Here is a 13,261-nt window from a genome sequence, read left to right on the forward strand (position 1 = left end):
AGGGGAGGAGAGAGGATGATGGGAGGAGAGAGGATGATGGGGGGAGGGAGGATGATGGGGGGAGGGAGGATGATGGGAGGAGGGAGGAGGATGGGAGGAGGGAGGAGGATTATGGGAGGAGGGAGGTTGATGGGAGGAGGGAGGATGATGGGAGAAGGGAGGATGATGGGAGGAGGGAGGATGATGGGAGAGGGGAGGATGATGGGAGAAGGGAGGATGATGGAAGGAGGAAGGATGATGGGAGAAGGGAGGATGATGGGAGGAGGGAGGAGAATGGGAGAAGGGAGGATGATGGGAGGAGGGAGGAGGATGGGAGGAGGGAGGAGGATGGGAGAAGGGAGGATGATAGGAGGAGGGAGGAGGATGGGAGGAGGGAAGATGATGGGAGGAGGGAGGATGATGGGAGGAGGGATGAGGATGGGAGAAGGGAGGAGGAGGGGAGGAGAGAGGATGATGGGAGGAGGGAGGATGATGGGGGAGGGAGGATGATGGGCGGAGGGAGAAGGATGGGAGAAGGGAGGATGATGGGAGGAGGGAGGAGGATGGGAGGAGGGGGGAGAATGGGAGGAGGGAGGAGGAGGGGAGGAGAGAGGATGATGGGAGGAGGGAGGATGATGGGGGAGGGAGGATGATGGGAGGAGGGAGGAGGATGGGAGGAGGGAGGAGGATGGGAGAAGGGAGGATTATGGGAGGAGGGAGGATGATGGGAGAAGGGAGGATGATGGGAGAAGGGAGGATGATGGGAGGAGGGAGGAGGATGGGAGAAGGGAGGATGAAGGTAGGAAGGAGGTGGATGGGAGGAGGGAGGAGAATTGGAGGAGGAGGATGATGGGAGGATGATGGGAGAAGGGAGGATGATGGGAGGAGGGAGGATGATGGGAGAAGGGAGGATGATGGGAGGAGGATGGGAGGAGGGAGGAGGGGGGAGGATGGGAGGAGAGAGGATGATGGGAGGAGGAAGGATGATGGGAGGAGGGAGGATGATGGGAGGAGGGAGGAGGATGGGAGGAGGGAGGATGATGGCATCATTATGATGGTTTGACAGAAAAACATTAGCACAAAGACAGACATATACTAAAAGACAAGAGCAGGGTTGAAGGGAGATGAGCAGACAGACAGATAGATACTTAGAGACAAGGGCAGGGTTGAAGGGAGATGAGCAGACAGACAGATAGATACTAAGAGACAAGGGCAGGGTTGAAGGGAGATGAGCAGACAGACAGATAGATACTAAGAGACAAGGGCAGGGTTGAAGGGAGATGAGCAGACAGACAGATAGATAGATACTAAGAGACAAGGGCAGGATGAAGGGAGATGAGCAGACAGACAGATAGATACTAAGAGACAAGGGCAGGGTTGAAGGGAGATGAGCAGACAGACAGATAGATACTAAGAGACAAGGGCAGGATTGAAGGGAGATGAGCAGACAGACAGATAGATACTAAGAGACAAGGGCAGGGTTGAAGGGAGATGAGCAGACAGACAGATAGATACTAAGAGACAAGGGCAGGGTTGAAGGGAGATGAGCAGACAGACAGATAGATACTAAGAGACAAGGGCAGGGTTGAAGGGAGATGAGCAGACAGACAGATAGATACTAAAAGACAAGAGCAGGGTTGAAGGGAGATGAGCAGACAGACAGATAGATACTAAAAGACAAGAGCAGGGTTGAAGGGAGATGAGCAGACAGAGAGACAGATAGATACTAAGAGCCAAGAGCAAGGTTGAAAGGATTTGGAGGTCAGGAGGGGGAATTGAGGGAACAGCTTTGAACAAACTGAAAGCCTGGATGTAGCCAGAGAACAGGGGACGATACAGAACAGATGAAGAGAAACGCTGCATCATGTGTGAAGGAGTAATAACATTATCCCCTTGTTTAGTGGAAGACCTGGTCAGTCGTCCAACTGAATGTATTTAACTGAAATGTGTCTTCAGCATTTAACCCCTCTGAATCTGCTGCCTTTATCCACATCCACGAGGAACAGTGGGTTAACTGCCTTGTTCAGGGGAACAGTGGGTTAACTGCCTTGTTCAGGGGAACAGTGGGTTAACTGCCTTGTTCAGGGGAACAGTGGGTTAACTGCCTTGTTCAGGGGAACAGTGGGTTAACTTCCTTGTTCAGGGGAAAAGTGGGTTAACTGCCTTGTTCAGGGGAACAGTGGGTTAACTGCCTTGTTCAGGGGAACAGAGGGTTACCTCTGAATCAGGGGAGTTGATGATATCTCTGAATGAGGGGATGTTGATGATACGTCTGAATGTGGGGAGTTGATGATACCTCTGAATGAGGGGAGTTGATGATACCTCTGAATGAGGGGAGTTGATGATACCTCTGTATGAGGGGAGTTGATGATACCTCTGAATGAGGAGATGTTGATGATATCTCTGAATGAGGGTAGTTGGTGATACCTCTGAATGAGGGGAGTTGATGATACCTCTGAATGAGGGGAGTTGATGATACCTCTGAATGAGGGGAGTTGATGATACCTCTGAATGAGGGGTGATGATACCTCTGAATGAGGGGATGTTGATGATACCTCTGAATGAGGGGATTTTGATGATACCTCTGAATGAGGGGATGTTGATGATACCTCTGAATGAGGGGTGATGATACCTCTGAATGAGGGGATGTTGATGATACCTCTGAATGAGGGGATGTTGATGATACCTCTGAATGAGGGGATGTTGATGATACCTCTGAATGAGGGGATGTTGATGATACCTCTGTATGAAGGGATGTTGATGATACCTCTGAATGAGGGGATGTTGATGATACCTCTGAATGAGGGGTGATGATACCTCTGAATGAGGGGATGTTGATGATACCTCTGAATGAGGGGATGTTGATGATACCTCTGAATGAGGGGATGTTGATGATATGTCTGAATGAGGGGAGTTGATGATACCTCTGAATGAGGGGAGTTGATGATACCTCTGAATGAGGGGATGTTGATGATACCTCTGAATGAGGGGATGTTGATGATACCTCTGAATGAGGGGATGTTTCTAACAGTAGTTAACGGGAGTTGATGATACCTCTGAATAAAGGGAGTTGATGATACCTCTGAATAAAGGGAGTTGATGATACCTCTGAATGAAGGGAGTTGATGATACCTCTGAATGAGGGGAGTTGATGATACCTCTGAATGAAGGGAGTTGGTGATACCTCTGAATGAGGGGAGTTGATGATACCTCTGAATGAGGGGAGTTGATGATACCTCTGAATGAGGGTAGTTGATGATACCTCTGAATGAGGGTAGTTGATGATACCTCTGAATGAGGGGAGTTGATGATATCTCTGAATGAAGGGAGTTGATGATACCTCTGAATGAGGGGAGTTGATGATACCTCTGAATGAAGGGAGTTGGTGATACCTCTGAATGAGGGGAGTTGATGATACCTCTGAATGAGGGTAGTTGATGATACCTCTGAATGAGGGTAGTTGATGATACCTCTGAATGAGGGGAGTTGATGATATCTCTGAATGAGGTGAGTTTATGATACCTCTGAATGAAGGGAGTTGATGATACCTCTGAATGAGGGGAGTTGATGATACCTCTGAATGAGGGGAGTTGATGATACCTCTGAATGAGGGGAGTTGATGATATCTCTGAATGAAGGGATGTTGATGATACCTCTGAATGAGGGGAGTTGATGATATCTCTGAATGAAGGGATGTTGATGATACCTCTGAATGAGGGGATGTTGATGATACCTCTGAATGAAGGGATGTTTCTAACAGTAATTGTCAGGTGTATAATCAGAGCATCTGGTTACAAGAGTAAATACAGACTGATTACGTCAAGAAGAATATTTATAAGATAGAAAACAGATGCCAGGGATGAGGTGGATACAGATATACAGCAATAGGATTTTAATGTTGTTTCATGTGGTGATTCATACTCTTTATGTTCCAGTTAACAAAGTGTGAAAAAGTAATAATTATCCCGAATAGCAAAAGATCACAAAGCAGGTGTTGGATATAAAATGTTCAATAACATTATCCACTCGGCATTCTGTTTCCTTATTACATTAAAACTTTACTTACGAACAGCTTGCATTAAAAACTAAGAATTGGAACGGTATTGAGTTAAAATATGTACATATCTTAGATGATATATAAATAAAATGGTCTGTAATCAGGCTGTTTTAGGTAAGCAGTGGTCTGGAGGGGCCCACTTAGGCCAACACTGCAGCAGCCATACAGCATTACACAGCACTATTACAGTAGCACACAGTAGTGCAGTGTAGACTGCAGAAGAAGATACAGCCCAGTGTCAGCCAACTGAACACTGGACTAGAGGGAACGTAGGACAGAGTCAACTCTACTGAGGAGTTCACAGGCCTCTGAACACTGGACTAGAGGGAACGTAGGACAGAGTCAACTCTGCTGAGGAGTTGGCCTCTGAACACTGGACTAGAGGGAACGTAGGACAGAGTCAACTGTGCTGAGGAGTTCACAGGCCTCTGAACACTGGACTAGAGGGAACGTAGGACAGAGTCAACTCTGCTGAGGAGTTCACAGGCCTCTGAACACTGGACTAGAGGGAACGTAGGACAGAGTCAACTCTACTGAGGAGTTCACAGGCCTCTGAACACTGGACTAGAGGGAATGTAGGACAGAGTCAACTCTGCTGAGGAGTTGGCCTCTGAACACTGGACTAGAGGGAACGTAGGACAGAGTCAACTCTGCTGAGGAGTTCACAGGCCTCTGAACACTTGACTAGAGGGAACGTAGGACAGAGTCAACTCTGCTGAGGAGTTCACAGGCCTCTGAACACTATCCGTGTACCATTTCAGTTATAAACATACGTTACACTTTGCATTTATTTCAATCAATCTAAGAGTTTACTGGTGATGGAAAAAAACACTGGCATTGCTTCAAGAGTAATCTGCAATACAATGAACTTCCCAGATGAACAAAAGGCCCAACTCAAGAGGTGGAGGGCTCCCGAGTGGCGCAGCGGTCTATAAGGCACTGCATTTTAGTCACAACAGACCCTGGTTAGATTTCAGGCTGTATCACAACTGGCCGTGATTGCGAGTCCCATAGGGCGGCCCAGCGTCGTTCAGGATCAGGCCGTCATTGTAAATAAGAAGTTGTTCTGAACTGACTTGCGGAGTTAAATAAAGAAGAGTGTCCTGGATACAAGCCCCAGGTGTACCAGGCCCCAGGTGTACCAGGTGTACCAGGTGTACCAGGCCCCAGGTGTACCAGGTGTACCAGGTGTACCAGGCCCCAGGTGTACCAGGCCCCAGGTGTTCTAGGTGTACCAGGCCCCAGGTGTACCAGGCCCCAGGTGTTCTAGGTGTACCAGGTGTACCAGGCCCCAGGTGTACCAGGTGTAACAGGCCCCAGGTGTACCAGGCCCCAGGTGTACCAGGTGTACCAGGCCCCAGGTGTACCAGGTGTACCAGGTGTACCAGGTCCCAGGTGTACCAGGTGTACCAGGCCCCAGGTGTACCAGGTGTACCAGGCCCCAGGTGTACCAGGTGTTCCAGGTGCACCAGGTGTACCAGGCCCCAGGTGTACCAGGTGTACCAGGCCCCAGGTGTACCAGGTGTACTAGGCCCCAGGTGTACCAGGTGTACCAGGCCCCAGGTGTACCAGGTGTACCAGGCCCCAGGTGTACCAGGTGTACCAGGCCCCAGGTGTACCAGGTGTACCAGGCCCCAGGTGTACCAGGTGTACCAGGTGTACCAGGCCCCAGGTGTTCCAGGTGTACCAGGTGAACCAGGTGCACCAGGTGTACCAGGTGTACCAGGTGTACCAGGCCCCAGGTGTACCAGGCCCCAGGTGTTCCAGGTGTACCAGGTGAACCAGGTGCACCAGGTGTACCAGGTGTACCAGGTGTACCAGGCCCCAGGTGTTCTAGGTGTACCAGGTGTACCAGGCCCCAGGTGTACCAGGTGTACCAGGCCCCAGGTGTACCATGAGAACCACACGGTCTGCAACAGTACGTGTTGATTCCTTCAGTCACACTTGCTCAACAAGATCCAATGAGCCTCCAAAAATAGCCACTGAAGGGATGATTGGCCACGGATGAGTGTTGATAAGTGGTGTTCTCAGACTACCCCCTACAGTACATGGAACATGTCACGTCCTGCCCCACAGGAAATGGATCCACAGCAGGCGACAGACTCTCCCATCACCACACAGCTGATGACCAGGTGCATCTTGTGACTTCACTGCCTGTCTGCTACTGGCTTTGCCATATTCGCTTTGCCGAATGTAAGTAATGTTAAGAGTTAAGACTTACTGCAAGAACAGAGAGGGTTTTTGAAAAGGCGACCACATTACATTGTTACACCTTGGCCATCTGGTTCTCACTGCATCTCCCTAAAAGGAAAAAAGTGTTTGTGTCATACTTCACCAAACACGTGTTTGGTCTAGTGACAGCTCTGAAGGTGCTTCTGTATAATCAGGGAGTGTGTGTGAACATGTATTGTGGGTTGACACAAGTACTGTAGACACTTCTTCTGTGGTGGTTGAGAGAGCACCGAGATTCAGGTTCTCTCAGTTTGAATTGAATTTCACTTCCTGAATTGAGAAATCCTCCTCTATTAAACTCGGTATGAGACATGTCTTGAGAGAGGGTTATTGTAATCAGAATGAGAGCAGGGAAGGTAGGTCTCTGTCACCTCTCAGAAGATGGAATTCTAACATTGTTGTATTCTTCTTTATTAAATTGTCGTTGATGTATGCTCTCATCAGTGGGGGGTGGTAGGGGAGGGGCTCACCTCTCAGAAGATGGAATACTTATATTGTTGTATTAGGGAAGGAAGTGAGCAGGAAGGAAGTGAGCAGGAAGGAAGTGAGCAGGAAGCAAGTGAGCAAGAAGGACGTGAGCAGGAAGGACGTGAGCAGGAAGCAAGTGAGCAGGAAGGAAGTGAGCAGGAAGCAAGTGAGCAGGAAGCAAGTGAGCAAGAAGGACGTGAGCAGGAAGGACGTGAGCAGGAAGCAAGTGAGCAGGAAGCAAGTGAGCAGGAAGCAAGTGAGCAGGAAGCAAGTGAGCAGGAAGGACGTGAGCAGGAAGGACGTGAGCAGGAAGGACGTGAGCAGGAAGGACGTGAGCAGGAAGCAAGTGAGCAGGAAGCAAGTGAGCAGGAAGCAAGTGAGCAGGAAGCAAGTGAGCAGGAAGCAAGTGAGCAGGAAGCAAGTGAGCAGGAAGGAAGTGAGCAGGAAGGACGTGAACATGATTGTTGATGTATTGTCTCCTTCTTCTCAGTATGAGTGACATGGGGTTGGGGAGGGGGGGGTCTCTCAAATGATGGAATTCTGACATGGTAGGGGAGGAGCTAACGGTAAAGGAGGGGCTAGTGGTAGGGTTTAGGTTAAGGGAGGGGCTAGTGGTAAGGTTTAGGGGGAGGGGAGGGTCTAATGGTAGGGTTTAGGGTTACGGGAGGGGCTAGGGTAGGGTTTAGGGGTATGGGGAGGGTCTAATAGTAGAGTTTAGGGTTGGGGAGGGGCTAGTGGTAGGGTTTAGAGTTAGGGGAGGGGCTAGCAGTAGGGTTTAGGGGAGGGGCTAGTGGTAGGGTTTAGAGTTAGGGGAGGGTCTAATAGTAGGGTTTAGAGTTAGGGGAGGGGCTGGCGGTAGGGTTTAGGGGAGGGTCTCACCTTCTCTGCTGGTTGAAAAAACAGGTGAAGGATTGGGAGCTGACCTCTTTAGTCCAATAGTCCTCCCACCACAGAACGTTGTCCTTGTTCTTCTGGTTGTCCCTTTCACATGGAGGAACGTACGAGCACTGGACAGAGAAAGAGAGGGAGAGAGAGGGAGAGAGAGAAAGAGCAAGAGAGAGAGAAAGAGAGAGAGAGATGGAGAGAAGGAGGGAGAGAAAGGGTGAGAGAGAGGGAGGGAGAGAGAGAGAGAGAGAGAGAGAAAGAAAGAGAGAGAGGAGGAGAGGAAGAGGGAGAGAGGGAGAGAGAGAGAGAGAGAGAGACAGGGAGGGAGAGGGAGGAAGAGAGACAGAGAGAGAAAGAAAGAGAGAGAAAGAGAGAGAGGAGGAGAAGAAGGAAGTGTTATACAGTTCTACGAGCCATAATGTAATGCATCAAGACATAGGGTATCAAACACATCAAACACGTGGTTTCCCTGTGGTTGACACCATTCCATTGACTCCATTCCAGCCATTATTATGAGTCATCCTCCCCTCAGCAGCCTCCACTGATCGTGACAGAAACACATTCAAACAGACATGAACAGGGCAGCAAAAACCGTACTGTGCATGCGGTTGATAGGGCTACAAAGGTCAACCAAGTCATCTTAAATGCAGATGTAAAAGAGACTCCAATTTTCCATTGAACATGTGACAACCATGAGAGATACAGACACTGTCTAGAAGAAACTACAGGTCAGAACCATGAGAGATACAGACACTGTCTAGAAGAGACTACAGGTGAGGACCGTGAGAGATACAGACACTGTCTAGAAGAGACTACAGGTGAGGACCGTGAGAGATACAGACACTGTCTAGAAGACACTACAGGTGTGGACCGTGAGAGATACAGACACTGTCTAGAAGACACTACAGGTGAGGATCGTGAGAGATACAGACACTGTCTAGAAGACACTACAGGTGAGGACCGTGAGAGATACAGACACTGTCTAGAAGACACTACAGGTGAGGACCGTGAGAGATACAGACACTGTCTAGAAGAGACTACAGGTGAGGACCGTGAGAGATACAGACACTGTCTAGAAGACACTACAGGTGAGGACCGTGGTTAGATACAGACACTGTCTAGAAGACACTACAGGTGAGGACCGTGAGAGATACAAACACTGTCTAGAAGACACTACAGGTGAGGACCGTGAGAGATAAAGACACTGTCTAGAAGAGACTACAGGTGTGGACCGTGAGAGATACAGACACTGTCTAGAAGAGACTACAGGTGAGGACCGTGAGAGATACATACACTGTCTAGAAGACACTACAGGTGAGGACCTGAGAGATACAGACACTGTCTAGAAGACACGTGAGGATCGTGAGAGATACAGACACAGTCTAGAAGACACTACAGGTGAGGACCGTGAGAGATAAAGACACTGTCTAGAAAACACTACAGGTGAGGACCTGAGAGATACAGACACTGTCTAGAAGAGACTACAGGTGAGGACCGTGAGAGATACAGACACTGTCTAGAAAACACTACAGGTGAGGACCGTGAGAGATACAGACACTGTCTAGAAGACACTACAGGTGAGGACCGTGAGAGATACAGACACTGTCTAGAAGAGACTACAGGTGAGGACCATGAGAGATACAGACACTGTCTAGAAGACACTACAGGTGAGGACCGTGAGAGATACAGACACTGTCTAGAAGACACTACAGGTGAGGACCGTGAGAGATACAGACACGGTCTAGAAGAGACTACAGGTGAGGACCGTGAGAGATACAGACACTGTCTAGAAGACACTACAGGTGAGGACTGTGAGAGATACAGACACTGTCTAGAAGAGACTACAGGTGAGGACCGTGAGAGATACAGACACGGTCTAGAAGAGACTACAGGTGAGGACCGTGAGAGATACAGACACTGTCTAGAAGACACTACAGGTGAGGACTGTGAGAGATACAGACACTGTCTAGAAGAGACTACAGGTGAGGACCGTGAGAGATACAGACACTGTCTAGAAGAGACTACAGGTGAGGACCGTGAGAGATACAGACACTGTCTAGAAGACACTACAGGTGAGGACCGTGAGAGATACAGACACTGTCTAGAAGACACTACAGGTGAGGACCGTGAGAGATACAGACACTGTCTAGAAGACACTACAGGTGAGGACCGTGAGAGATACAGACACTGTCTAGAAGACACTACAGGTGAGGACCGTGAGAGATACAGACACTGTCTAGAAGAGACTACAGGTGAGGACCATGAGAGATACAGACACTGTCTAGAAGACACTACAGGTGAGGACCGTGAGAGATACAGACACTGTCTAGAAGACACTACAGGTGAGGACCGTGAGAGATACAGACACTGTCTAGAAGACACTACAGGTGAGGACCGTGAGAGATACAGACACTGTCTAGAAGACACTACAGGTGAGGACTGTGAGAGATACAGACACTGTCTAGAAGAGACTACAGGTGAGGACCGTGAGAGATACAGACACGGTCTAGAAGAGACTACAGGTGAGGACCGTGAGAGATACAGACACTGTCTAGAAGACACTACAGGTGAGGACTGTGAGAGATACAGACACTGTCTAGAAGAGACTACAGGTGAGGACCGTGAGAGATACAGACACTGTCTAGAAGAGACTACAGGTGAGGACCGTGAGAGATACAGACACTGTCTAGAAGACACTACAGGTGAGGACCGTGAGAGATACAGACACTGTCTAGAAGACACTACAGGTGAGGACCGTGAGAGATACAGACACTGTCTAGAAGACACTACAGGTGAGGACCGTGAGAGATACAGACACTGTCTAGAAGACACTACAGGTGAGGACCGTGAGAGATACAGACACTGTCTAGAAGAGAGTACAGATGAGGACCGTGAGAGATACAGACACTGTCTAGAAGACACTACAGGTGAGGACCGTGAGAGATACAGACACTGTCTAGAAGACACTACAGGTGAGGACCGTGAGAGATACAGACACTGTCTAGAAGAGACTACAGGTGAGGATCGTGAGAGATACAGACACTGTCTAGAAGAGACTACAGGTGAGGATCGTGAGAGATACAGACACTGTCTAGAAGAGACTACAGGTGAGGACCGTGGTTAGATACAGACACTGTCTACATCCATTCTCTGGTTGATAAAGCCCTGAAGGTAATCCTCTACCCTCCATGGGAGATATAAGAAGCTTTTCTTCCGCGGCCGAGTCAAGCTGTCATTCTCCCTCAGTCTGTCTGAAATGACGCCCTATTTCCATGACATTAACTATATAGTTCACTACTGTTGATGAAAGCCTATAGGCCTCTGGTTGAAAGTAGATCACTACCATATAAGGACAAGGGTTCCATTTGGGAGGCAATCACAGTTTCACATCATTTTCCTCAGTCTACTTTTCAGGGCATGAAGAGCCAGAGCTGTGGGCACTGGAACAAAACAGAACCCATGGGGTGTCTGATTGGAATCCCGTCGGAGGATAATCTTTCACCAGGGCAACAGGGTTTCCATGGTAATTCTCCGGTCGGGGCCGCGCAGTGCGAATTGGGGCAAGGGGAGGGAAGAAGGGGAAGCAGGAGAAGTCGGGGTAATTCATTCTCCTGATAATGTGGTGCTGGTTGGTCGGTGGTCACCATTACCTCTGCCACCTCCATCACATAGACCATATTGTTGGCTTTGGTGAGATAGAAAGCTTGGCTGAAATGGCCCTAAGTCAGGAATGAACAACACTATAAATGACTCTATATCAGGTATGAACAACACTCTAAATGACTCTATATCAGGTATGAACAACACTCTAAATGACTCTATATCAGGAATGAACAACACTCTAAATGACACTATATCAGGAATGAAGAACACTCTAAATGACTCTATATCAGGAATGAAGAACACTCTAAATGACTCTATATCAGGAATGAACAACACTCTAAATGACTCTATATCAGGAATGAACAACACTCTAAATGACTTTATATCAGGAATGAACAACACTCTAAATGACTCTATATCAGGAATTAACAACACTCTAAATTACTCCATATCAGGAATGAACAACACTCTAAATGACTCTATATCAGGAATGAACAACACTCTAAATGACTCTATATCAGGAATGAACAACACTCTAAATGACTCTATACCAGGAATGAACAACACTCTAAATGACTCCATATCAGGAATGAACAACACTCCTTCTCTGTGGCCGACGTGAGTAAGACATTTAAATGTGTTAACCCTCACAAGGCAATCGCCATCACACTGCACACTGCCCTATCCCATCTGGACAAGAGGAATACCTACAGTTGAAGTTGGAAGTTTACATACACCTGAGCCAAATACATTTAAACAGTTTTTCACAATTCCTGACATTTAATCCGAGTAAAAAATCCCTGTCTTAGGTCAGTTAGGATCACGACTTGATTTTAAGATTGTGAAATGTCAGAATAATAGTAGAGAGTGATTTATTTCAGCATTAATTTTTTTCATCATATTCCCAATGGGTCAGAAGTTTACAAACACTCAATTAGTATTTGGTAGCATTGCCTTTAAATTATTTAACTTGGGTCAAAGGTTTCGGGTAGCCTTCCACAAGCTTTCCACAATAAGTTGGGTGAATTTTTGCCCATTCCTCCTGACAGAGCTGGTGTAACTGAGTCAGGTTTGTAGGCCTCCTTGCTCGCACATGCTTTTTCAGTTCTGCCCACAAATTGTCTATGGGGTTGAGGTCAGGGCTTTGTGATGGCTACTCCAATACCTTGACTTTGTTGTCCTTAAGCCATTTTGCCACAACTTTGGAAGTATGCTTGGGGTCATTGTCCATTTGGAAGACCCATTTGCGACCAAGCTTTAACTTCCTGACTGATGTCTTGAGATGTTGCTTCAATATATCCACATAATTGTCCTACCTCATGATGCCATCTATTTTGTGAAGTGCACCAGTCCCTCCTGCAGCAAAGCACCCTCACAACATGATGCTGCCACCCCCGTGCTTCACGGTTGGGATGGTGTTCTTCGGCTTGCAAGCCTTCCCCCTTTTTCCTCCAAACAGTTCTATTTTTGTTTCATCAGACCAGAGAAAACGTCCTCCAAAAAGTACGATCTTTGTCCCCAAGTGCAGTTGCAAACCGTAGTCTGGCTTTTTTATGGTAGTTTTGGAGCAGTGGCTTCTTCCTTGCTGAGCGACCTTTTTTTATGTCGATATAGGACTCGTTTTACTGTGGATATAGATACTTTTGTACCGGTTTCCTCCAGCGTCTTCACAAGGTCCTTTGCAGTTGTTCTGGGATTGATTTAAACTTTTCGCACCAAAGTACATTCATCTCCAGGAGACAGAACGCGTCTCCTTCCTGAGCAGTATGATGGCTGTGTGGTCCCATGGTGTTTATACTTGCATACTATTGTTTGTACACATGAACGTGGTACCTTCAGGAGTTTGGAAATTGCTCCCAAGGATGAACCAGACTTGTGGAGGTCTACAATTTATTTTCTGAGGTCTTGGCTGATTTCTTTTGATTTTCCCATGATATCAAGCAAAGAGGCACCGAGTTTGAAATACACCCACATGTACACCTCAAATCGACTCAAATGAGGTCAATTAGCCTTTAAGAAGCGTCTAAAGCCATGACA

General features: G+C 47.8%; 1 protein-coding gene across 1 annotated transcript in view; it reads right to left on the reverse strand.

The window, feature by feature from the left end:
• LOC109885031 (calcium-activated potassium channel subunit beta-4-like) overlaps window positions 1-13,261 on the reverse strand; it is an 82,879-nt gene that overhangs the window by 3,229 nt on the left and 66,389 nt on the right. Inside the window, exon 2 of the mRNA XM_031820128.1 lies at window positions 7,616-7,743. Coding sequence (XP_031675988.1) covers window positions 7,616-7,743 — 128 coding nt within the window. The remainder of the gene's footprint in view (window positions 1-7,615; window positions 7,744-13,261) is intronic.

Source organism: Oncorhynchus kisutch, unplaced genomic scaffold (genome assembly GCF_002021735.2).
Source record: "Oncorhynchus kisutch isolate 150728-3 unplaced genomic scaffold, Okis_V2 scaffold3051, whole genome shotgun sequence".
In the NCBI taxonomy this organism is placed as follows: Eukaryota; Metazoa; Chordata; class Actinopteri; order Salmoniformes; family Salmonidae; genus Oncorhynchus; species Oncorhynchus kisutch.